Below are 26,808 nucleotides of genomic sequence, written 5' to 3'. Positions count from 1 at the left end.
CAGGTCGCCAGTCCATGGCAGGGCCAACATACAGAGACGAACAACCATTCACACTCACATTCACACCTACGGTCAATTTAGAGTCTAGATTAACCTGGTCCCCTCTTGATGTCTTTGGACTGTGGGAGGAAGCCGGAGTACCAGAGAGAACCCAGCAGGAACAGGGAGAACATGGAGACTCACCCAGAAAGATCCTGCGCCCAAGCCGGGACTCGAACCCGGAACCTTCTTGCTGTGAGGCGACAGTGCTGACCACTGCACCACCGTGCAGCCCAACTGTCGTTTATATCTTTGCAAATGGCAGGACAAACCAGAAACCCCCATCATGGCATGTGAAAAGAATGTTTATAACTACACTCCCTACACACAGCGTAGGCAACCACGGGTCCACGTTTCTTTTATTAGATTCAACCAGTGCAAAATCAATTGCCTGTTACTGTACTGTGTAACACTCTAAAACCACTCACGTTCATTGTATTTTGCCACTACTCACTTTATGAATGTTGAATCAGGCTGTTGTGAGGAAACCCTTGGCAACACCCTGGTGAATTTGGTTGCAGCTTAACTTTCCTAAACACTTGTTCATGCATACATTCCCAGTGTGTTGGCAACTCAAGTGCTATTGTAGAAATAGCGCACGTTCATGGTAAGATTTTAATCTTAGTTCAAGGTAGAAAAAGATGCTTCAAGAAAGGCTTAATGTGAGAGGAGAAGAGGGACAAACATGAGTCAGTCTCTTCCCTTTTCATTTCCCAGACGTTGAAGTCTCATGACATCAGGTTTACAGGTGACTTCACAACTACATTTGTTTCTTCAAGCGAGCCTGCTCCAGCAAACAGTTCTGATGCGGGTTCAGCTCCTGCCAAGTGCCTTGTCGATCCTGAATCAACCACTATTGGTGGACGGTCTTGGAAAAGTGCTTCTGGATTGCTTTGTTTACCAGCTCAGTGGCATTTAAAACGTCCTCCTTCAGGCCTTTCAGGATGTAGACTTCTTGTGAGCTGGCCGAGCATCTTCGGCGCTCAAGGCTTACTGCCATGTTTGTGACTTTTGCCTTCACCGTCTCCAGCTCCATTGCATCAAGCATGGTGAAATACCCCACATCCAACTCTCTCTCTACCAGTTGCTGCTGCAGAATCTTCTCTAAGTCTCTCTTGATGGTTTCAAAGATGTCTGAACCACAACCGATTACATTTATTAGAGCTGGTGGGGGCTTTGAGGAGAGGTCTTGCAGAGGAGATGATGGGGAGGATTTAAAATACTTCTCTTGCAACTTCTTGAACGGATACATAGCTTTTTCTAAAAGGAAAAGCATAAATGAAAAGAGAGACAACAAATAAGGATCTCGATGAAACATGCTTGGTCAAGTACAAACAGACCTACTTCTAACAACAGCAGAATGGCCCAACAAAAGTGAAACTCTCAAATAAATCATCTGGTGTAATCCATGTTTTCTTAATCAAGCAATGGTCACGTATGTGCGCAGTCGTTAGATGTTGGCCTACGTTAAATTCATTCGCTCTGCGGATTTTCTTTTTCCTTTGATAATCAGAAGGACAAATCCAGCGGATGAATTTCTCTGTGTGAGATCATCTGTTGCTGACTTGTGTGTAAGTCATTAGTGTGTTCGTTAGCAAGGATGGTTTAGTGGTATCCTCTCGTGGTGCGAAACTTTGTGATTTCCACTTAAAAATTGTACAATTTTTTTCTCAGTGTGCTCAAGCATGGCAACTTTGGTCACTTCTGTGTCAGTCTGCCGCTGGGATACAGACTGAAATATCTCAACGTTTCCTAGATTGATTGCAGTAGAATGTTCTTCAGTGGTTCCTTGGGAATGAAGACGACGCAGGTTTCGGTGATAATTTGATTTTTCAATGATATACAACCTTTCCAGGTGGATTCAGGATGAGGGCCGACTTCTCCAAAGCGGCTCTTGAGCTCTGATCTGCAAAAACAAAATAGGACATTGAAACCCAGTGATCTGACTGGTCAGAGTGCGATTCGTGACAAGGCAGGATTGATTTCAGACCTGAAGGCAGTAAAGACCTCTTGCTGCCAGATGATAATGCGGATGAGTGAGAGGGAAGTGGGTTTCAGGTCTGTTATAGCTGAGGCCATGCCATCCAACATGGCTTTACAAGCTTTACCGAAGTCCATACCACCCACACCTGAAGGAACAGAACGACAATGTTTGTGGATCCACATGGGTGTTCAGAGGCTAATCTTGATTCTGCTTTATTTAGACACTAATGTATATAACTGGAGCTCCTAAACCTGAAAAGGTTAGCACAGTAAAATTTGAGTATAAAGAGTGTAAGTGTTCAGATCTTTTACACATCAGGAACGAGACGATAAACCAAAAACTCAAAATATTCGCCTATGACGATCGTGTCCTTCCTCTCAATCATCACAAGAATAGGATATTTTTGCATACATCTGATTTTATAATGTAGAGAAAGAGAAGGGGGGTTCTGCCATGGCAGGCTCGGAGCAGATTTTCGGATGTCCATGGGACAGTTTGAGGGTCTTCTGGGGATGCTAGCACTGCATCTTAGGAAGCAGAGGAGGAATGAGCACATAGGGGTCAATAAGGAATTTGTCATAACGACTTTTAATCTGAGTGCAAGTTGCCATGTTCATTATCAAGGCCGCTGAGTGGACAAGCCTCTTTTGAGGGGGTCCTTTGGATGTGGCATGGCCACTCACAGTGGATGGACACTGCGCTTCAGCAGCTCCTGCTCATTTCTCACCACCAACGGTGGTTGCATTTTCCTTCAGATAGTGTTGATTTGAAACCTGTTTCCTCACCCTAACCGACTGTTTTGGCACAAAAACCTAACAATGTCATGCTAAAAATTTGCCACATCAGTCTGAAAAAATGAAGTTGGAGGACTTGTTGGTTCAGCCCCTGACTTTGATTGAACCCCATCTTTTGAGGTGCTAAAAAATCAGTTGAGAAAAAGACTTTGCTGCCTAATATTTGCATCCTATATAAAAAAAAAATGATAAAAGCAACCTGAGAAAACATACTGACAAATTAATCACATAAATATATTGCGCTTTGTGTGTAAAGGCCTTAAAGGTATCTGGTAGAGTAGAGATACTGTAAGTGGGTATGTCATTTTTTTCTCTTCTTGATGTAGTGATGTATAGATGATATCGAAATAGAAAAACCTCAACCAGTGAAGATGCTGTACACAATGTAAATTTGTGAATATCAACAATCTACCAATTTCTTATATACATACCAAACAAGCAGCGTTACCTTTATTTAGCAATCACATTGACTTTTACGACATTTAAAAGGTTCAGATGCAAGTAAATTTGATCGCACAGACAAGCACGAATGACCACACATCCAAACACTCGTGAAAGACCAAAGCGGATGGTACAAACCAGTATTGATGGCTGGGAAGGCCACTGATCGGTAGCCTTTGTTCTCACACTGGTTCAGTATCTTTTTGATGTTCTTGATAATCCATTGGACATCACTTTTGAAACTGGCGTGAATGATTTCCCTACAGTGAAGCAGCCCCGGTCCTGTTGTGCACATGTAGTTTGCTGGAATGCCCACTGGGGGGAATCAAAGGAAACTGAATGTGACAACATAGCGTGGCATGATACAGTCAGAGTATGAAATGTTTGTATGTATGCATCGATTTGATGGAAATTATTCATCCATTCATGCTTTGTGACATCTTTCCACAAAGTAACAAGCGAACAACTCATAATGATGGTTTGGACTGGATTAACAGTGGCAACACGGCATTCATCGGGTTCCTCTTCAGTTTTGATATTTCCAGCTACATTCATTCTACAAACTTAAATACACACATGGCCTTCATCATCCTTAAAGAAGGAATAAAAACTGTAAACATACCTGATCAAAAGTAGATATAATAACCTATACTGAGCGTGCAGATCTAGCCCTCTGACATCATTGGTGACCTTGGAACGTCGATGACCCTGAACAGTGTTTTTGGAGGTTTTTCCATTCAATATGAAGGCTTACCTTTAGCAAACTGTCTTTGGACACTGGGCCCAGCTGCACTCAGAATGGCTTTGGAGACACCTAAGAAGTTGGTGAATAAGTTTAGGATTCCACCTTGAGTACAACGATGTAAAACTCTCAGAAACACCTCCAGTGCGGTACTGCAGTTCCGTATGTTTCAATGGAAACATTAAGGTCATACCAGAGTGGTTACTGGAGAAGTCCGTTGTGTTGACAATGACTTCTGTGGTCTCTTGTACAATATTGCCATGGACCATCTGAAGCTTGACTGTATCTAGCATGGCTGTGACCTCATCGTCCGCTGATGAGACGTGGCGGTAGAAGGGAACTGAAGTGAAGTTGACAAATGTTGTTTTGAAATAAATCTTACAATTTTTTCCATAACCATGGAAGCAACTGACACTTGCGTGTGGCTCTTTGGGATGCGTTTCTGCCTCACAACAGCCTTAAAAGTTTATTAAGTTTATTCAGAAATGAAATTCTTCAAAGACTTGCTCAAGCTGAAAATGAAGAGGAACCAACCTTGGTCTGGGTTGGAATAATTTGTGAAACCTCTGAGATGAAACATTTTCTGGGCAGCCTGCAATGCCTGTAAAGAAAATATAATGAAAAAAAAGGAAAGGAAATTCACAGTGGAGGAAAAGCATTAAAAGTTCTCCTTAATAAATAAAAAGCCATTACTAACAAATTCAGTGATCAGACGAAACCAGTAGTGAGTGCTAAATTTCATGTTGCTCTCTTCTCTTACCTCGGCAGATTCTTTGTCTTGGGGGTGAACAACGATACGGACCAAGAAAGATGTTCCTCTGGCTCGCTTCTGTTCAAACATGCCAATCTCCTCAAGGAGAACCCTCGCAGCAACACTGTGATCGAAACGCAGAACACGTCCTGTCCCGAGGACAGGAAAAGCCACCGAAGAAAAGTGTTTGGATTCACAGGAAGCCAGGACATTTTGGATTCCCTTTCTCAGGGCCTTGGAAGATTTAAGATGGTAAAGGTTACTACACCTCAACATTTTTAAGACTGTGGAGAAAACAAAACACAGAAAAGACATATGTGCTTGCACAAGAGCGTATTAATTTCACCTGGACTTCAGCTCCATCTTTGTTTCTATCCCAGGCTCGGATGTTGAGGAAGATCACTGCTTTAGAATGAAGGTGAGGTAAGCCCAGGACAAAGACTGTGTCACCGGGCAGCGTAGCCCCTTGGGCTTCCCGATGAAACATTGTCTTCAGTTCATGTCCGACCATAGAAGACAAACAATGTCCAACATGGGTAGAGAGAGGATCATGGCCAGCCATTGGAGATACTAAGACATCCACCTATGGGAATGCAATCATTACATTTTAGCCTTCCCTACAACAGAGTGCTGCAGAGATGATGCATTTTCAGAGCCAAGCGTAACACTTTGGTTCCAGTGTCATATTTGTAGTCTCATTCATTTACTGACATGCCTTTTTTAGTACAGAAGAACGCTCAGATATTTTCAACGTGTTAGTAACTGATCTTACTTAAGGCTGTTCACCAAAAACCAGTTGACTTTGAGATGAGGAAACTGGACGTTCAACAATTCTAGCTTCTGTTTGTGGGACTCATTTATATGCCCCTTTACATGGAGCTCCTGCTTCATATGGCATCCTTGGCATCCTGATCCTTAGCATCAGAAAGCCTCTCGGTCAAGTTGAAAATCTCATAATATGTTCTCACCTGCTGGGTCTCGATGGCTCCCTGAACTACTTCTACATGTACACCATCTCCAGGAGCTCCAGCTGAGGTGCCTCCTCCTGCGGCACCCATCTGGAACCCTAGATGTCTTGCTGTAGTCATCCCTTGCAGAAGCCTGTCACATGCTTCTTGCATGGATCTCGCCACCTCTTTCCTGTTATCAATCAGGATGATCGTCTTCAGACTTCGCCCCGGCCGGCTCGCAAACTCTCTGACAGCAGTTACAATAGCCTCAGTGCATACAGACACAGAAACACCAAATATACCTGAGCTGATGCAGGGTATGGCTATCGACTGGAATTTCATTTCTTCAGCTGAATTCAAAGCAGACTGGACAGTTTCTTCCAGTAAGAATCGTTCTTTGCCACCAGCTGCTCCAGCTATGGGCCCAACAACATGCAGCAGTTTCTTACAGTTTAACTTCCCCCCTGAGGTCACTGCAACCTCACTTGTACAAACTTTTCCATGCTGCTTTACAAAGGCCCTGCTTTCCTCCTGCACCTGAGGGCCACCCGCTCTACTCAGCGCTGCGGCCACACCTCCACTGTGTTCCAGATTCTCATTGGCAGCATTCACCAGAGCATCTGCATGCTGTTTGGTGATATCACCCTCACAAACCAGCACCTGTAGCCCGTTAAGAAGGCAGTAGCTTGTGTGTGTTGCACTAAATGAATTCTGTCCAGAGGATTGTGGTTGCACCTGAAGTTTTATGAGACACTTCTGAGAATGGCCAACCCTTAACAGGTTCTCTCTTCCGGGGGAACTTTGGAAGTATCTCTCTGCCCCTGGCAGGTCAATAACAACTTTGTCCTGATGAAGAGAGTCCACAAGCGGCTTCAGCCCGTTCCTGACTGCAGTCACCCTGCTAGATGGACCTTCCAACACCACCATGGGTGCAGAGGAAAATGTGAAGGGATGAAAAGTAACCCCTGAGTAGTCTAAATCATGCAGCTGCAGCAGCTCAGGTAAGAGTTGAGCTAATTCTGGAAAAGGGAGTGTGACTTTGCTTTCAGTGCTTGCTTGGTCTAAAATAAATTGTGTGACAACTTCCTCCAGGTCTGTCACCTCTTTGGTGTTGCCCAGTAAACAAATGGCACTGCCTGAGCCAAACTTAGGCCAAACCCTCCAATGCCCTTGGTTCATCTCTTTTGCCTTGGATTCAAGCTTTTCTCGAAGCTGCGATAGAACAATTGAGCAGTTTGGAATATCAATATTAACTTCCTTGAACTTTTCCCTCACAGCCATTTCTGTTGCATTCAGATTATCAGTGAAACGAGAGAACAGGTACAACTCTGTGTCACGTAACTCCATCTCCACACCGGGACCAACCTTCAAAAAGTCACCCAGCTCCCCTCCATCTCCATGTGCTTTCCTCAGGAATGCCAAAAGGTGTGGGCTCATATCAGAAACTGATCTCTCTATCACCATTTTCTCCTCTTCATAGATCCATTCTTTGGCCCTAAGAGTCTCCTCCACAGAACCTTCTAGAACTAATTGACCTTCATCTCCTTTTGAGACCTTCACTCCTGGAAATTCTTGTTGTAAACTTGGCTCCATCTCTTTCCAAAGGAGGTTCAGCTTGGCCTTGCCAAGTCGACAAATGCCTCTTGATGGTCCATTTTTATGTAGTGAGACCTCTATAGCCATCAACATGGCCTCCAGCTTAGAACATTCCCCTACCACAACAGCCTTTTCAGCCTCACTGTACACCTTCACCTCATCCGTGACCTGAGGAAGGCTGTGGTACTCAAGCAAAGCACTGACTTTATGAGGGTCTGTCTCATAGTGGCAGTGATACTTTTGTTCAATTCTTTCGAAAAGTGTGTCTACCTCAGCCTCCCACTTTCTGATTCCATCTCCACCTACAGCACCAGACAGGACTGATCTCTTGACTAAAACCTTCCCCTTGTCTGGGTAAAGCTGGGCAGAGCAGGCCACAGATGCCAACTCTTCTTCTAGTTGTTTTTCAGCCTTGGGACTTTCCTTCAGATAATGAAGGAGGTAAGCATCAAGTTGTAATTCATATTCTTCATCACAAGGTGGCGAGCCTGAGGCAGGAGTAGGCTGCTTGGCCTGCTGCAAGAAAGATACGTATAAATCATTAAAAAAGCTCATTACATGACAAAGAATAGATACTTTGTACATTGACAGCAATATTTGGCAATATTTCTTAGTTTCCTTCATATTTAGTCGTGCCATCCTATTATTTTTAAACAATGAAAAGTTGTAGCGTTTTAGTCTTGTTTTAGCCAATAAAAATCTAGCTTGACTTGTCTGTGCTAAGCCTTCCCGTGTCCCTCTCAGTTTATATTGGGCAGTATTTTGACTAAATGTACATTAGTTTTAGTCACTTTGACCATTTTCAGTTTGAGTCTATTTCTTGTCAACAAAATCGCCATAATTTTTAGTGTCATTTGAGACGATTCAATTATTGTTAAACCTAAAAAAGGGTTGGTGACCAACGTTTTCAGTTTAGTTTCCTCTGACAAAATAACAGTGGAGAATATCAGCCATTGAGAGCGTAGCGACAGTCGTTGCTCCTAAATATCATTGTTTTCACTTGAAGCAGCGTGTACCCTTCTTTCCTCATCGCACAAGTACATGGTCCTACAGAGATTCAAAATGACAGAATCTCATGTTGAAAGAGTCAGCTTGTACACGACGACCTGTGCCCAAGCAGCGGATTAAAACCCTGTGGTTCAGTTAAATTAGCTGTGTTTTTTATTTCTGTTCATATTAAATTTGAGTTGAACCATGATTGAGTGTTGTTTAATTGACCAACCAGAAAGAGGACATGACTAGTTTTTAAAGCAAAACTCTCAAAAATCAATCTAAAACTGAGTTCAATGGACGCTTGTAATGCTTTAAAACTGTGAGGATACATAGACTTTCCCAAATAAAATGAGGAGACATGATGAAGCTCATTTTCTAAGACTACCTCCCATACAAACCTGTACTGAGTTGGGTTCTGGATCCAAGCGAGCAACAGGAGAGGTCGCTTGCACCGTTAGCTCAAAGCTAATGCCAGCTAACTCCACCACATGCTTGGATTTCTGCAGCACTCGTTGCTGAGCTGACACACAAAAAGAGAGGAAAGAAATTGTTTTAAATGATTGTGACCTGGGGGTCACATGGCTTGGAGGTAGAGTGGCCATCTAGCAACCAAAGGGTCAATGGTTCAATCCTCATTTCCCCCAGTGACCATGACCAAGCCCCTAATTGCTCCTGATGGCCCTGCGATGGACTGGTGACCCTTCCAGGGGAACCCCCCTCTCACCCGATGTCAAGGGTTTGGCTCCAGCTTTGACACAGCCATTCCTGTGAGCTCGTCAGCATAATAGCAGGACACACCTGGAACAGGGCCACGACTATTATATTCACACTCCTGTTCCTCTGCAGTGTCATGTTAAATTATTATTCATGTATTGTAAAAAAAAAAAAAGGGGGGGGGGGCTTAAAACTAGTCTTAGACATTTCCACTTCAGTTCATGTTCCACAGATACTTTCATTTCATTAAACAGCACCTAAAAAAAACAAACTCTTTACTTCCATTGTTTTAAACTCTACTTGCATTGTTTTATACTCTTAAAACTTTTCACACTAACTTATGAACTAATAAAACAGAGAAAGCAGGAGCAGTGATGAAACACATGGTGTTGTTATTCAGGGTTTGCAAATCTAAATACAGCTGTAAAGATGGAGTCCACTTAAAACGAAAGTGAAAGTAACGAGAAGGGAAAGCCAGAGAAAGGGTGAAAGTTTGAAAAATCAATACAGAATAAATACATAGAGGTCTTGAGCAACTTGCCAACACAACAAACAGACATGATAAGATAATAAGTGTGACAAAGTCTGTACTGACCAAAGTTGCTTTACTTGAACTTTCAGCAACTCCAGATTTAAAAGTAGGCAAATACTGAAGCACGTCTTACCCACTTCCTCTTCAAAAGCAATACTGTAAACACAGCCATTGAGATTAGTGAGAGGACCACACTCTCCCCCACCGGACACACGCTTGATAGTGAAGTAGTTTTTAATCTTCTTCTTCAGGTTTGCGTCTAGCTGATGGGCGGTCTCAAAGAAAATGGGGTGCTTGTAAGGGTCCCCCATGCTGACAGACCCGATAGGGAGAGATGAGTCCAGTGCTGGTGCCTCGCGTCAGTCTGCAGTCACATGACCCTCCGGAGCCTGGCAATCATCAACAACAAGCTGACTTACAGTAAGAGCTGCACCACCCAGGATCGTATGGCAGCTCACTGCTGCCACACAGGAGGGAATTAAAAATCAGTGTTGAAGTCATTTAAGTGTCCGAACAAGTTCATGACGAACATTTCACATTATAACATGAAACATTTATTTTATATCCCCAAAATTCTGTGATAAATATTATATTGTTATGCTTATAATATAATCTTGTTATAAGTATCTCATATATACAATGTTAAACTTATAAGGGACTAGCGGTTGGAAAGGTAAATAATGGGGAAATGCTCCAGTGTGTGTTCACATAAGTGAACTCTCTCTCTCTCTCTCTCTCTCTCTCTCTCTCTCTCTCTCTCACGCACACACCTTTTTTTTTTAATCGTTTTTTTAAGGCCAAAGCAAGTGCTGTAATGTAACCAGCAGGAGAGTATTGCTGTGTAAAAGGATTTTGGTGATCATTCTTGTGGTCCCCCTTCCCGGTGACTGAACTCTGAGCTGGTTCATGACACAAAAAACATGTCTCTGATGGGAAATAGACTCAGTTAGTGGTTTTATGACCTGCTTGGTGTTGGTTTGATTGTTTGGCCTTTCGTGGAATCGTTAGACTTGGGAGCCACATTTGATTGTGATCTGAATTTTTTTCAGTTGTATAATTTTGGTGACAGATTCTTATGAGAACTGATCATAGAGATTCTGATGGTTTAGCTTTTAGTTCGAACTTATTCATGGCTTATTTATTTAAATAAACCCCTCATGCACCTGGCTAATAAAATCACGAGCCTTTTCTTAATACCCGATAGAGGTTGTCGCGCTGTAAATGTATTCTGTATTGTAAGAGGAGGTTTGTTCGCTGACAGCCCACCCATGCATCTGACATCATAAGGCCAGTTTGTTATTTGGTTGCAGTCCAAGTACACAGAATCCAAACTGAGGCTAAACGAGGTCACAAAACCCAAGTGAAAGTCTTTGTTTGCACAACTGTGCCCCATTTACGTGCTCTTCAATGCCAAACTGCTTCCTGGAAAGTTAGCATAACAGCTTGGTGAGAGTAAGCACAACAGTGCTTTTTCGTCATCTCTGTGGTAGTGGCTGGTGAAGGCCAGAGCACCACACAACGTCCCAGTTCTTAGAAAGTCTTGCTTGTTATATGTCGAGTTGTTGGTCGAAAGAAGAACAAACAAAACAAGCAACAGAACCACACTGAGGAGGGCAGAGCCGCTGCTTCTGTGTGCCATCTTGCATCCGCCAAAGTTTCATGGGTGGCGCTGTCCAAATCCATATGGATTTAGGCCCCCAGCTAGGAAATGAACAGTCAGATGGACAAACAGACTTTTTCCATTGTAGAATAAGATTCCATTCAACAAATGACATAGAAGAGCAACGATTCTGTCAACGTGCCATCCATTCACAAAGTGGCCTAGAAGGGGAAGAAAAACCCCAAACTCATGCATGCTAAAACTGAGCCCGACTCATCCAATCAAGAGCAAAGCAAGTTTTTTTTCAGTTGGAGGAATGACTGATGCGATAATTGACTGGCAGTCATAAATGCATAGAAAATCCAAGACGCATCCTCCTCCTGCTCGCGTCTTAGTTGTAAAGTCAATACAGTCTGAAGCACGCGCAGATGCACATGGTAAGACGTCCCACACGTTGTATGTGACAGATGCCACCTAGTGGTTGTGACCACACAAACGTGGACAGTTATATGAAGTCAATAAATCCGTACACGGAGGTGGAGGGAGCAGTGGGTTGATAGGCGATGGGGTGCAGGAGACTCATGTTTGAGGCTGCTGACTGCTGTTTCATGGTCACTGCACATGGAGGCCCTGTTGGTGCTGAACTAGGATGCTGAAGGTGAGTGAGCCGGTTCATTTGTGTCACCACTGGTGTGTGTAGGCTTCCTGTTCATTGTGCTACAGAGACGACGAACTAGAGGGCCACAACAAACAACTTCAGTAGTTGTGTTAGTGAGAGAACTTGTTGAGTAACACGGCGCCTCGGGTCATGAATACGTGATTGGTTTGGAAATCTCAGCTTTATTTCATCATCCTCCTGTGTATCTGTTTCCCCAGGGTGCTTTACTGAATTGCATATCCCTGCTCTCACTTTATGGTGAATCATTCTGATTGATAAAGCAGCTCGGCCCCTAAATGGAGACTAAAGAAGTCGTCAAACCCGCTGTTGACGATAGCTGTGACGAAATTGCGGACAGAGTGGCTCATGACACAGGGACAGGAAGGCTGCTTGGCTGAAATCTGACTTGCACAACGTTCTCTGTGGTTCAACCTTGCATCAGTCACAAAGTCATTTCAAACATTCGTCAAACAGACAATTTGTTTTGCAAGCAAGTTTTTACTTTATGTTGGAATGAAAAATATGCATGACCAGCAAAAATACAAGTAAAATATTTGTTGAAGGCGTACAGAAAAGACTAGAAATCATTTCTCATGCACAAATAATAAGGATTTTCTGGACCAACAGAACAAACAAACAAAAACAGATTGTTGTGTGCCCGTCGTTTTCTCCATAAATTACCCCCCCGCCCCATTTTACCTGACAAATGTTTCTTTTTCACAAAATCTAATGATATACATACATTGTAAACATTTGTTTCCATGATAGCCGTTCACTATGCTGACATTCATTTGTGTTACACCTCCCGCTACCAGAAACAGAGAAAAACCCCAAAAGAAAACAAACAAACAAGAATGTCCAGGAAAAATAAACGTAAGAAAACGGTGTGTTTGTCACCAGTATCGACGCGAGTACTGTGGGAGACCTTTAGCTTTGCTGAGTTGAAGTACTTCATCTCCAACTTCACTGCTACCAGCTGTAGTATGGAAATCTACCAACTTCCATAATAAAACCGCCTGCTATTATGACATATTCGTTTTCTGTTGTAACCAGGACCGACTACTCAAAGCAGTCGCGCAGCACTGGTTCTGGAATGGCTCCAGTTCCAGGGCACGCTAGTTTGTAATAACTGTTACTGCCAGGAGATGCGCTGTACTGCAGCCTCGTACAAAGGTTACAGTTTTAGATTAAAATATTTACCCAACATTTTTCCATTGAATGCACTGAATATGACACCTTGAAAAAATACTGCCAATCGTGGCAAAGTTATTGTACTTTTTATGGTTACTGAAAGTAAAAACAGATTTATTTTTTTTTAGAAAATTAGAAGGCATGAACCACAGTTTCTGTGAGTTGTACAAGGAAGTAATTTTTAAGAAAAACGGTTGCTCTCCATCACTGTTGTGTGGTACTTGCTGGAGTTGGGTCTTCAACAACAAAGGAGTGATGGAGATTTTGCTGATGATACGGCGGCTTCTCGGCTGAATAGCTTTTGTTCAGGCAACGTGGCTAAATCATGTTGAGCCGTAGCCCAGCGGAAGGCTTCGACCTACTGTAACTGATCAACACTGACCAGAGTCCTGTGTTCAGGCACATGATCATCTTTCCCTGCCACACTGCTGCTCCTATCCTTGTTCTTGCCTTTGAATGGATTTCCCAGTTTGACAGACAGCGTTTGCAGAACACCGTCTTCCCGTGAAGAACTGATGCGACCGCTGCGGGTACTTGTGGTCCTGCTCTCCGAATTGGTGGCCTCGAATAGTTTGCCCATGAAGCTGAGGCCAGCCTGACGGATGTGGGAGCTGCCAGCGAACACGTAGAGAATGGGATTGACAGCACTGCTGAAGAAGGCGAAGGCTGTGACACTGGGGCGGACTGTAACTGCAGCTTTGATCACTGACCTACTGCCCTGCAACAGGCCGACCACCTGGAAGAGGGAGAGGGCAAAGTTAGGAGACATACAAGCCAGCTTTTGAAAAGTGGTGACGTCTCAAAGGCGATGTCCATTACCAGCTTAAAGTTCTTATGAATGGAAAAAGCTATGGTAGATTCTTCAAAATGGTCATTTCTGCGACCTACATTGTACATCCAGAATACGAGCATGTTACCATATGATGATGCTGATGTTGGATCTTGATTTATCAACCATTTCCCATGAACTAAAGAATTTGATTTAAATTCACCATTAGCAACATCCTGCCAGCATTCTAGAAAAATTCAAGATCCGGGATTGAAAAAAAATGACTCCAGATCCCCTTAGTTTGTTTATGTCAGTGAATAAGAAATCCTGAGGGATAAAAACAACAAAGTTAAAACACATGTAGTCATTATTGATCATTACTGACCTCTATGATGTTGATTATGTGATAAGGCAGCCAGAAAATTGCGAAAGCACACATGATAGTCAGGATCAGGCGGCTGCCTTGGCTCCTGCGCTGGAATTTGGCATTTTGCAAACGGCAGATGATGGACGCGTAACAGGTGTTGATGAGGCAGAAGGGAATGAGGCAAGACATGATGGTCTCAAACAGGTACTGGAAAACTCGATGACCCACACTCCCCCAGTGGTACAGGTTACAAAAACTCAGCGTGATATTGTTTCCAAGAGGCTTCTTTATTACGCTGTAGGGGGAAAGATAACGGAGCATTATTTTAAGGCCTACTGGACAGACTGCAGAGGTGTAGAAGGACTTGTTCTTTACAATTTACCACTACTGACGTTGAAGTAGTAGGAGCGGTGCTACAGTTAGCATTCAGTTTTGGGCCACATTAATTATTGCGCCCCCAAGTAGCAACAGGAAGTCATTTCATATTTGGTCAGTTGCAGCTTTTGGTGATGGATTTAAAAGGCGTTGCCATGGCGAAGCGGCATATTTTTGATATTTGGCCACAAAACAGGAACTTGTTCTAACTCAACTCCACGTGGTCAGATCTTTTCCGAACTCCGCTCATTTAAACAGGCACCCTGGCTTGAAGACAACATCTCCAAACTGAATAACTGTATTTAAGTCTGAGTGCCACCTAGTGGTTACGGGAAGTAAGCCTACCTACCCAACATTTTTGCCATTAAAGCCATTTAGTGTGATGCTCCTGATGGATCTGGACATATGGGTTACCTCGGCACAGAAGGAAAATGTCCAAACCTGCTGGGTATCAATGATTACGGCCTCATTTCCACACAGAACACTGACAGCTGACACCACTGAGCCAGAGTCACCTGTGCTGAATGGGTTATAGTCCAGACCTCTGTGTAATTTGAGTATGATTCCTGAATCACACATGGTATTTGGACCCTGAGTACTTCGACACATAATATAGAGAACCATCCATTTTCATAGGTTGCATTTGTGAAAGGTTTTGCAGTGACCCTTAACTCAGAATTGCAGATTGAGAAATGAATAAAAGTACATATGAGGTAGTAGGCTCACCTGCGGTAGAAAGGCATCGGCAAAGACAGGATGAACGCTGTCACCCAGATTCCCAGCAGAAGAACCAACAGGGAGCGTTTGGTGCGCATCCTTTGTGACAGAAAAGGCCTTGTGACGGCCAGCCAGCGGTCCATACTCATCAGACAGATGAGGTAAATGGACACGTACATGTTCACACTTGACAGGTAATGCACAAGCTTGCATGCCGCCGAGCCAAACTCCCACCCTCGGCCTCCGGCTATGTACCGTAAGAAAAGGGGGGCACTGAGCAGTATGAAAGCATCTGCCATGGCCAGATTGAGCACCAACAGACAAGTCACTGACCGCTTCTTCACTCTGCAAAAGACCGACCAAATAACAAACAGGTTCCCGGGGAAGCCCAGCACAAAGGCTAGGGTTAAGATGGCGATGCCAATCCTTGCAGAGATGATGGCGGAGCTGGGTTGAGAGAAGGACATGGTGGTGGTGTTCATATTGGATGCCAGCTTCTGCGAGTGTGAACTGCAATATTTCACAAAGGACAAGGACATGAAACTGGATGTGTTGAGATTAGGTTTATAAGACGTCATCGTGCGTCGTAAGGCAGAACATTACAAAATGTCGTTTTCTCTACAGTTTAAACTATGATTGCTTCAAAGTGGTTTACCAAGAAACGGCGAACCAAAAATTTGCAAGATCGTCATCTCAAAATTGCTAAGAGGACAGCTGTTGTTTGCTGACTGGATATCATGATAACGATCGCGACACTGGCTGGGGAAATAAACCCATAAATTGTACTCCGAACTGATGCGTCATGAATTGAATTTTTGTTTTTGTTTTTTTTAAAAAGACTTTTGCCTCAGTGATTTATTTCTGCTTTGTTTTGTAAGCAGATTTGGTGAGTTGTGTTGTGATTTGTCAGTGTTGTGTGTTTTGGCAAATTGCGTGGCTTCTCAATTCATTTTCAAAGTTGTCCGTCAATTTTTCCAAACCGTTGACCGTGAAGTTCATGTGTTTCAACAGGAAAAAAGATAAATGGAAAACATTTTGATTGCAAAATGTGATAAGAATATGATCCATCCAGAATGATCCATGAGTGACTCAACCTGGGGCTCTGAGTTTTTATTCATCTGCTGATTATACATGACTCACAATAAAAGAGCCCCAATCAAAGCTACATAGGATAAACCCTCAGGAAATGTCCCAAGTAATTATCTAATAATCAATCACAATAATAATGACACGGATGACAATCACAATTATGCTTTTTCTTATCATGGTAATCGTTGTTGTAAAAAAAAAAAAAATTAGGTCTGTGATTTTATTTTCTCTGGATTTTTTTCTTTATCTATTTGAAAATTTCAAATTGATAAAACAAACTCCTCTACTGACCTTCAAATGCTGAATATTTTTATCGCCCACAGAGCTAAAGCCACTCCAAATGTGTCAATATTCCATCAATGTCAAACCACTCCTTGCTCCTGGGCTTGCGTCTTGCTCTGAAAACTGCCACTGTGGGTCGTAACAAATATTTATTGTGAAAGTGAGGTCATGTGAGGGGAAACCCTGTGCTCACAGGAAGTAAGTATGAGCACATTGACATGGTTTTTGAACTTTCGGCATCAACACGTCCGCTCCTACCACCGATAGGCGCATTCAAAACGGCTGTCTATGCAGACATCGAGTGATTCTGGGATTCCAGTTAATTTCCTGCATTTTGTGTTCATTTCTTTTTTTCTGTCCCTCCCTGAATGCTCGGTGATGTTGGAACGCGTGTCAGGAACATCTGCTGCCCTACGTGAAGGAGCGTTTGTTCTGCAGTCATCCAGAAAACAAACATCACGGATGTGCAAAATCAAGCTGGGGTTCTCACTTATGTCTAACAAATCCTCTGGCTGCAGGGGAGGTTTGACATCAATGTGGAAGAAAGCCAGTTCGTATGTTGTGAAAGCAGAGCAGAACATGATGGAACAGCGAAGGACAGTCATGAACGCCAGCGTGTGCGGGGCTGATACCCTGGAACTCAGGAGCTTGTTGCTACTTGAGCTATAAATCACACCTTTCTCTGGGACATCGTCTGCTTTCCTGCATCAGCCATTTTCTGGCAGATTCACTGCATATTTCCCTTTCCGCATCTGTCTCAAGATGATAATCAGGAACAGGATATGTGGCATTGCATAACAAGCCTACAGCTTCTTATAACACTTTACAACAAGAGAACATTAACAAACATAATAGGGTCTTCGCCCAGAAGTACCTTCTGGCTCAGGCCCTAATAATAGTTAACGCTTACTGAACCATTAGTGGTGCTTAATTCACGGTTAGTTAACAGAGATCATTTAGTGATGTGTTCATGTTAACTTACAGCAGGTTACAGTAACGATAGATGGAAAAAGGATGAAAAAGGTCAAGGATAGGACAGGGATTAATGATTACATCTTATAAATGGTTAATTATGCTCCAGTAATGCGTCTTTTTCATATACCTAAGCATTAAATAACTATTATTAAAGGTGCACTAAGTATTGCAGCCTGATGTCAGTTCCCTTGACGTTCATTGTAAATACCAAACAAACCCAGAGCAGGCTCACCCCCCTCCTCCCCGTGTTTCTCTAAAGGCCATGAACGCGCATCAACACCGAAAGTGGACCTGTGCTGCGCTCACGTCGCTAAGATGAGTGAGCAAACTCCAACTGTTCGGTGAGTGCAGGAATTGACTCAATAGAGAGGTCACAGGTCAGAGGTAGTTGTCTCAGGAAGTATTTTATGAGCTCCTGCGGCCACCCTGAACTCAAGGCACTAAAGGGCAATCGCACAGGATGAAGGGGGGAGTTGAGAGGCAAATATTTAACAGGTGTTATTTCCTATACCCTATAGTCATTGCTTTGATGTGGATATCATCTGCCCCTTTGTTGTTGAATGGTATAAAAGGTTGGGTCATTGTACAGATCAGCAGAGAACACTCAGCAGCCTTCTCTCCATGCTGCATGCATGAAAGAGACTTGATTCATCACACTGCGTTCGTGATTCTTCAGAGAATTAGCAACTCTCAACGGTCTACAAGGAGACTTTCCCTTACACGAGCAGGTTTTGAAAGTCCTGATACAGTATCTTTACAATATTAGGTTGTTCAAAGTAAACCATTCATCTGAGCGTCTTGTCTTTGGTCGTGCCTTGGCCATTTCCCAAAGTGTATGTGTTGAGTTCTTAGACGCCGTCCAGCTATCTAGCAGCCTGCTACTACGCTACTCAATCAACTGTGCATATTGGCTTATTCCCTAATGCATGAATGTGCACTACCCCCCCCCCCCCCAACCATCTTGTCAGTGATTGGCTGGAACCTGGTTTGTTATGTTTGTGTGGACATCCTGTGCACTCAGTGTGTGTTTGCCGTTTGTGAGCCCTGTGTCACCTCCAGAGACCAGACTTTTTCATAGTGGATTCAGGGGGCAGGCAGCTAGCAGATCAGGGGGAGACGCCTATGATTTGAGACAAAATGATATCACGCTGAAACCATGCAACAAGGCACCTTTAATGTACCAAATTAGCAAACAATCACTTCATTCTGTATTTTCCTCTTCTTCTTTATCTTGGTAGATCAGATACACTAGGGTGACTTGTTAAAGGAAGAAGTACAACAAACAATTTCAGAACCTCTGTGTAAGCTTTCTGTTGGGGTTTCACTGTCCTGGTTTCTGGTTTGTAAATGACGTATAACCCCTATTTGTTTTTTATTTTGCTTTGTACAAGGTAAAACATTGCGTAAGAAGAGAAAGTGACATAAGCACACATGAAAAAATAGAGCTCCTGTTGGTGTGACTCCAAGTCTCTTTGTAGGCTGGATATAGAGGTTATTCAGGGTGTAGGTGCTTTAAAGCATCAGTCCACTGTCTTTCCACATGAAAAGTTCAGACCAGAGCAAAGTTCAGTTCCAAGGAGCTCTTCTAGCGACACCTCCAGTGCAACAGTTGGGCTGCAAGACGGCTCAGGATCGTTGCAACTCAACTGTAAAGTTTCTAACACTCTGCTGTTGAGAGGACGGAGGAGAGATTACAGAGTTCCCGCTCCAGAGGAACAGCACCAGAATCAAGTCTGGTTCTTCACTGGTTTGACATTGGAGCTGGAGTTAGTTGAGTCTGGAGCTTTTTCTTTTAGCATGACAGAATCTGCCTCTTTGTCGCGACTGTTTTGGCTGTTCTGCCGACTCTTCCTGGTAGCCGAGTCCAGCCCCGTTCCCTCAAACAAGCGGGCCATGAACGCCAGACCTTCTCGCCGGATGTAGGACTTGCCCGCGAAGAAGTAGAGCACTGGGTTGGCACAGCTGCTGATGAAGGCCACGGAGGAGGTGACAGCACGGCTCCTGTGCCATATTTTACCAAGTCTGTTGTGTAAATGGAAAAGTTAGAAAAATATTTTGTTAGCCAATATAAACGCAATCATGGTTTAATGGAATGGTTAAACATTTGGGCAAACAGGCTAAATATGTGTGTGTGTTAGCCTAGCTTTGAGTGGCTCACGCAGTTTTCTCTACAGCTCAATAATTAGCACACTGAGGTGCCCAGTAAAGAATTTGGGATGCAGCAATGCCTCCATGTTAGCTAGCTAGCTTGCTAGCTAGTACCTACGCAATGAAAATGTTCCATGTTAACTTCAAACTAAAATGACCAGGTTTTGACTCAATTTTGCACCTGCACCTCCCTGGTGGACGACAACCAATACTGCAGTAGTGCCAATAAATCTCAAGAGTGAATTACTATGAAATATTTATAATGAAGTACAGACTCAAACCTGCAACTAAAACAACTACTACGCCATAATTTGTTGCTTTAGAGAATCTTCTGTGAGTGGATTATTAATTTGCCTGCACAAATGTACAGAATTGTTCTGTTTATTGAGTGAAGTATCGCAACACTTCATTGTAGTCTTGTGTGTTCACCCGAGTTGCATTGAAGGGTTTGAGTCTTTGATTTATGATCACTTACAATTCTTTGGTTTGACCCTTCGGACACAAAGCCCACGTAACCTGAGGAAGAAAAAAAAACATATAATAATCACCATCTGTTCATACATCAATTTTTAACAAAAGAGTGAAAATATCCCCTCAACACGTGACCTACTTGCACCATGTTGATGACATGGTAGGGCAACCAAAAGAGGCAGAAGGTCACCACAATGGCCAAGATGAGCTTCTCACTACGGATGCGGCGTCGGAACTTGGTCTGCCTGATCCTCCGCAAGATGCAGATATAGCTAGCTACAATGACGGTGTAGGGGATTATAAATCCCAGCACCACCTCCATCAGGTACTGGATGACCGTCTGTGCAGGGGAGAAAAGATGAGAATGTATAAAAAGAACATGGAATACTTTGTTACGTTCTCTATTATACAAATTCCTTTCATAGCCGCCAACATTTTTTTTACCATGAGACCAAAATTCACTGAACAATCCAATGTCAATTTTACGGCTTAATAATGAAAGTCGACCGAAAGTTTGTTGGATTCAAGCCATTTTTAATTACACTTTACCTAGCTGAGTCCCATGCTAGTTAGCTTAGCAGAATAAATGGTAGTGGATAGGAAGTTTTAGCACACCTCTCTCCATGACTCAAATCAGGCCCATTTCTTACACAACCAAAGCTCAACAACAGGGACCCCTGCATTAGTCAGAGTTCAAACTGAGCGCTCGAAGGAAAGGGAGATTAAATTGAGTAAAGAGAGACGTAGGCGTGAATGGCATTATTGAATGGGTTGTTGGTTATACGCCTCAAAGAGGGTTTGTGGTTAAACCAAGCTTTTCAAGGTTCTGTTCTACGGCTTACGTAAGTAAATATCACATTTGTCATTTTGAGGTGTTTTAAAAAAGTGGTTGCGTAAAAGTGGCTAAACAAGACTACAGGGGTTGTTGCGGATATATGGGGGTGTTTTCGCTCCTATGGCTCGTTTGCTTTGGTCTGAATCAGCTGATAAGTAGGCGGACTCGGTGCGTTCCCCTCTTGGATCAGTTTGGTTTCACACAGGCAAAACTCAAGTGCTTTGAAATGTATCGACAAAGGCCACTTGAGGGGCAGAAATCACCAGGATAAAGGACGGCTTTTTCTCTCCTGGGATGTGTTACTGTTTTTACAATGAACCCACAGCGCCACGGAACTCATGTTGCAGCTGACAGCTAGTTGGCGGTAGCCAGACTTGTTTACACGGCGTGTCAGCAGCCCTCACAGCGCCCATGGTGGCTGGTTTGATCCAGGATTGCACGATGCGGCCCCGGGCGTTGGATTATGCTCATACCAAAAATTATCAGCACCAGAGTTCATTTGTAACTGACTAGTTGTTGGGTCCACATCCAAGTTCGAACAGTTCGTTCACACACAGCCAAACGAACTGCGGCAAGAGAGGAAACGGAGCTGAGTTCGGTTCAAACGGACTGAACGAGATGGTGTGAAAACACCTGAAATCACATCAAACCATCCAGAGTGAAGCTGAGCTGTGACATCAAGGGGAAGTCCATTCATAACCTGCTGTTAGGGTTATGCATTTATTCATCTTTCGAAAATCATAGAGTGGTGTTTTTTTGTGAAGTTTATCTTGCAAAACAAAACTTTTAAGCTTGATGCGCTTTTGTTTTACAAGAAGCGGATTTTCAAGAATAAGAAGAACAAAGAGAAAATGGAGGAAATGCTAACTTTTGTTCCAGCAAAACTTCCTCGTCTTGTTGCAGTGTTGTATGAAAATGATCTGTTCAGTTCCTTCACTCACATGGTTGTCATTGTCATGGAATGAATCGCACACCCAGCGACTCCCAAACAGCCTCGCTTCTCTGAAGATCATTGCAGGGACAGAAGCAACAATCACCAGCACCCACACCACCGCAAGAAGCCGCAGTATGGTCCTGTGGCCAGTGATGGCGCTGACGCGCTGCGGCCACACCACCGCCACCAGCCTGTGGAGGCTCATCAGCATGATGAGCTGGATGGAGGCGTACATGTTGACGAGACACAGGTAGAACAGGATCTTACACAGCACATTCCCAAACACCCAGGTCTTCATCACCAGGTAAATGATGAAGAACGGCGTCAGGGCCATGAGGGAGCCATCAGCGATAGCGAGGTTGAGGATGAGGAGGGTGGTGATGGACTGCTTCCGAGCACGTGCCAGGATGCTCCAGATAATGAAGAGATTTCCGGGGACGCCCAAGATGAAGACGATACTAAGGATGAGTGCACCCATGGCGGTGGCAGACGGGCTGTCCACTATGCTCTCATTCTTTGAATTGTTTTGCATTGCGGAGTGGTTGTCGTGGGCCATTTCAGGTACCTGCCGAAGTGAGAATACTGGTGAATGAAGGTGTGGGACGTTCCTCTGTGTCAAAACTCGCGTATGTTAACTGATGTCTGATTAATTGAGATCCCACTGCTTAACATGACCTTGTGTTTTCTTTGGCTCAAGTCTCAGCTTTGACAACACAAGCATGTTGTTTTTTGGGTTCTTTTTGCAGAAGGCCGTGGGAGTGTGGTGCAAGTGTAACAGGTTTTAACAGAGTCTCTTAATTCCTTAACGACGAGACCAGACATGAGTGAGGAGCAGCAGTCACCGTGCCATGTCAGAATGTGATGAATTAATCTTTGATTAATAATTCCTCACAACATGACCGATACGTTGATTTGTTGCGCCATCCAAACAGAGGCAATTCAATCAGTACAATTAAACAACAAGAAAAGACAAAATCTAACCTGGATTATATTCCAAGTTTATTTACTCCTCAATTTACTCCTTTTGTCTTTGAAACATTGAAAACACATGAGCACTGCAGATAACTTTGATTTAATTAACAATTATACACTCCTAGAAACATTAATATGAAACGCACTTTAAAAAAATAACCATTGAGCTTATTTTTACTTTTGCTACATACATACATACATCGCATACTTTACTCTGCTAATCACTAACAGAGGAAAATGCAATTATTAGTGAGTAAAATGTTTTTATAAAAATATATATGATGTACTATAACATTTTTTTAGCTGTGTGAGGAAATTAGTTGTGTTTTGTTCCCAAATTTAAAGAGACAAGCCAGGTTTTAGGGGAAGATGTTTCAGTGCCGTCAGAGACCACCGGGCCAGTCCGTTAGCTTAGCACAAAGAATGGTGATAAAGGGGAAGTGTTAGCATTCTTCAAGTACATGCCATCTAATAGACCAGGTCCTGGCTCTTGGTTTGCCCAGATTTAATCCTACTCATCCTCTTAAAAAGTCAGCTGTGATTAGCAGATGTCACTCTTTATTTTGAATGTGATGGCTGAAGTTAGGAGGCTTGGTGTGATGATGTTTTTTTGAGAAAAGGGCAATTGATGACTTTTGACACAGCTATGCTAACACTTCCCATAAACTACCATTCATTGCTCTAAGCTAACTAGCGCTCGGGCTCTGGGGAGAACAGCAAAGAGGGACATTTCCTGAAAAGTAAACATGTTCCCTACCAGCTGATGTACTGCGTATACCGTTGTGCTAAGCTAGCAGGAAAGGCTTCGTATTGACAAGACGGCATCATACAGCTATTGGCCACAAAGGTCCAGCCAACTCACTCATGTTTGGGTCATCCTGCTGGGTCAAAGCAGGATGGCCAGCAATACTTGGTAGTGCCATGGCGTGTGGTTGGCTGATGTTGAACAGCTGTGCCGGGGACTGGTGAGTGTATATTGAATTTAAAACATGTATAGAAACAAGTGGGCTTGGGGTTGAGTGTATAGGCTGTTGTTAATTGTGTGTCTGGACACATATTCCAAACATGACCTGGCACGTTGTCGCTTGTTCCACATGGTTTGACTATTCTCTTAAGAATCCGCCCTTGAGACAACTGAAACTATGCAGTCAGGACTCTCCTGCATATAATTAAAGCCTCACGCCCACCTTTGCTAAACAAACTGGTTTAATATTTTCTTCCAACCTGACTTGTAATTATGGATTATTACCAAGTAAATAAGCATGTAATTTGCTGTAGTTTCACTCAGGTACACAACGGATGATGTTCAGGTCACGGCAGAGCGGAAAATCTTAATGTTGCATCCACAGAATCTTGATATTTGTTGTGTTTTTTGTATTTGTCGTGCTCCTGCGGCAAACATCCTCTTTTGGGGTCATGCAGCTCACAACAAATTAAATGTGTGACCTGTTGAAAACCACCTTCATTAATATATAAGACCTACTTCACACCCGCATCGCTGGGTGAAAAATTGGGAAGCAAAAAAGAAAAAAAGTGGAAGCCTCTACAAGCCCTCAATATTTCTGCAGACATTTTTTTTCCACACATATACGTGGTTCTAGCACCGCATTGGCTAATGTTAGCTACAAGAGTGCTAACTATGTTAGCTGAACTCTTTACAGTTTCAACTGTGATTTCAATTCTACTTTGCTAGCATTGGGAAAGGAAAACATTAAACAAGCCATGAATATTTCTAGCGGGACCTTTTTTCATTAGCTTAGCGCCTCACCAGTCAATTGTTAACTATAAGAATGCTAACAAGGAATGTTAGCTCACTTTAGAGTTTGAACTGATTTAAATCCTAAGTTTGGGAGTCGTTGGGAAACAACAACATTAAACCAGCCATTAGTATTTCTGTCTGGGGTTTTATTTCTCTCCCACACAGAGGCACAGCTAGCAGCCCGTTACCTACCGTTAGCTAGAAGTACACTAACTAGCAATATTAGCTGAACCAAACTTTTTTTTACTCCTGCACATTCTTAAGACCTGTCAAAAATAAATTCAAGAACATAAGATTCATTTTTAGACTGAATTCAAGAATTTTAAGACCCTATGGGGTCATTTATTCAATTATTAATTCATTCAGTTATTCATTCCTTCAGGTATTAAAGCCAATGAAGTTCTTGTATTGTGATTAAAAAGCTGTAGAGAAGTCTTGTCAAGCAATGTAAAAGCAACTTTAAAGTAATTTTACTTTCATAAAACAGAGCACTGGAATGTCTTGGTAATTCCTTGACTGTTCAAGATTGTAGACTTTAAATTTAGACGAACCAAATATGATGAGGCTCACCTACTCCAGTATAAATTTTAATCAGCAGTTTAATTTGATTTTTATTAAAGTTCTGTCTTCAGCTTTGTGCTCATCATGTAGTTCTTTGAATTTCCTTTTTTCCTTCACAATCAGAATCTTTATCAGAATCTTAATTTATTGGCGGGGAAAAAAAATGTTCATGAAACGAGTAATTTTTCTCGGTTGAATTGGTGAAAAAATACTAGCCATGACCACAAGTATTAAAGAGCAACAGCCTGAATTAAAATAAAGAAGTTATTTACAGCAGAGAAGAACACGTGCGTCAGAGGCCAGTGGACAACGACACATTACAGCGTGGCCTTTGTGTACAGAGAGCCAGTCAAACCGCATCTGACAGTAAAGTGCAGACGCTGTCGTGTTGCTCGGTGGGGTGAAACGGTGCTGCAGGTCCGCTCAGCTGCCTGTGAAACAAGTCGCCTGTTAAACTACGAATCCGGACCGACTAAAAAGGTGTGTTTGTATGCGCTGAGTCATGAATGCACTTCTAAAACACACCGGTTCCCCCGACAAGGGAAAACCAACATTTATGATATATTTGAACAAATGTGGGACTCTGACTGTAATCTGATGTCCCACGAAACTCTTGAAAACACCAAGAATGTTAGAAAGTCATGAACAGAAAAATCTCCTGATCCCAAGGTGGCGTCTTAGATTGCAGTGATTTGTTGGCAGTTGTAAGCTGTCGTTGACGCTTGTGAGGCAACAGAAGACGGACTCACCTGATTTAAATCCCACCAGAAGACACCTAAAGCCGCCAAAGACTCCTGAAGATGTTGTCGATGTTATATTCTTCTTCTTCTTCTTACCTTCTCGTACCCCCGCACTCCCCCCCCACCCGCCCTCGTCTCCGTCTGGCTATTGATTTGTCATGCTTGCTCTAACATGCAGTGTAGTGAGAAGGGAAAGGTGTGTCACCACTACCTGTCCTGCCTCTGCCCTGGCAGCGTGTCAACATCATCGCGTTGAGTCAGAAATTCCATCCCTTCGCTGTTGACTCAACTTGTTAATTTACCCAAAGGAACAAGATTTGTTTTTCAGCAATAGTTTCAAATTGTAGACTCTTTCTAATCGCATGCTTTTGGAATGCATGTCAGAGAAACAGCAGTTGAAATAAATCCCTGTCAGAGAAGTCATTCTGCTCCCGCGACCGCGACAGAGAGGCACAGCAATTCAGCCCACAGCTCAGAGAGGAAGTTAGCATCTTTGACTCCCTCCTCTCCCAGTCAGTGTTGTTTGATTTTTTTTTTTTTGTGTGTGGCATGAAATAAATTCTGCAGTTAACACTGGCGGAAGATTTTTTTTTTCTTCGTTCTGACGCATAAAATTCATCAGTAAATACCACACTTGTTAATTTTGAAACACTTGGGTGTCTTAAAAAACTGCGACGGCGGCGTTGGATCGGGACATCATGTTAGCCTTTGTGGTTGTGACGGTGGCAGTTACCGTTCAAAAATCAGATTTTCTTACAAATACAGCGTGAAAATCTCGTGAACATTTCCCACCGAGCTTATTCATCAATTTTTCAAACTCCGATGAACA

The 26,808-nt window shown here is 43.0% G+C and overlaps 3 protein-coding genes across 5 annotated transcripts; all 3 read right to left on the bottom strand.

Moving 5' to 3' along the window:
- Positions 1-640: 640 nt before the first annotated feature.
- Positions 641-9,950, bottom strand: LOC147238840 (protein mono-ADP-ribosyltransferase PARP14-like). 3 transcript variants are annotated; one of them, XM_086197635.1, is made up of 12 exons: positions 9,670-9,950; positions 8,689-8,810; positions 5,720-7,813; positions 5,098-5,334; positions 4,761-4,985; positions 4,535-4,601; positions 4,194-4,340; positions 4,013-4,072; positions 3,397-3,573; positions 2,030-2,168; positions 1,887-1,945; positions 641-1,299 (listed from the first exon to the last, which is right to left on the bottom strand). In XM_086197635.1, the coding sequence occupies exons 1-12, from the start codon at positions 9,845-9,847 to the stop codon at positions 893-895; spliced, it is 3,912 nt and encodes a 1,303-aa protein (XP_086053761.1). In that variant the 5' UTR covers positions 9,848-9,950; the 3' UTR covers positions 641-892. The 3 variants fall into 3 exon arrangements, with proteins under 3 accessions (XP_086053761.1, XP_086053763.1, XP_086053764.1); XM_086197637.1 differs by having other exon boundaries at positions 7,067-7,813; positions 9,670-9,949; XM_086197638.1 differs by having other exon boundaries at positions 7,568-7,813; positions 9,670-9,948.
- Positions 9,951-12,305: 2,355 nt separating this feature from the next.
- Positions 12,306-16,700, bottom strand: ltb4r (leukotriene B4 receptor). The gene is made up of 4 exons (XM_086197030.1): positions 16,594-16,700; positions 15,223-15,723; positions 14,140-14,416; positions 12,306-13,721 (listed from the first exon to the last, which is right to left on the bottom strand). Exons 2-4 carry the CDS (start codon positions 15,693-15,695, stop codon positions 13,344-13,346), a joined length of 1,128 nt encoding a protein of 375 aa, XP_086053156.1. The 5' UTR covers positions 15,696-15,723; positions 16,594-16,700; the 3' UTR covers positions 12,306-13,343.
- Positions 16,701-18,722: 2,022 nt separating this feature from the next.
- ltb4r2a (leukotriene B4 receptor 2a) lies at positions 18,723-26,121 on the bottom strand. The gene is made up of 5 exons (XM_086197531.1): positions 25,989-26,121; positions 21,955-22,512; positions 20,318-20,518; positions 20,183-20,223; positions 18,723-19,581 (listed from the first exon to the last, which is right to left on the bottom strand). The coding sequence occupies exons 2-5, from the start codon at positions 22,501-22,503 to the stop codon at positions 19,287-19,289; spliced, it is 1,086 nt and encodes a 361-aa protein (XP_086053657.1). The 5' UTR covers positions 22,504-22,512; positions 25,989-26,121; the 3' UTR covers positions 18,723-19,286.
- Between the last annotated feature and the right edge of the window lie 687 nt (positions 26,122-26,808).

Source organism: Aulostomus chinensis, chromosome 24, assembly GCF_037954235.1.
Source record: "Aulostomus chinensis isolate RoL2024-O1b breed Wild chromosome 24, RoL_Achi_v1.0, whole genome shotgun sequence".
Taxonomy (NCBI): Eukaryota; Metazoa; Chordata; class Actinopteri; order Syngnathiformes; family Aulostomidae; genus Aulostomus; species Aulostomus chinensis.
Note: the sequence above shows the minus strand (reverse complement) of the source record. Positions and strands in the feature narration are given on the sequence as shown.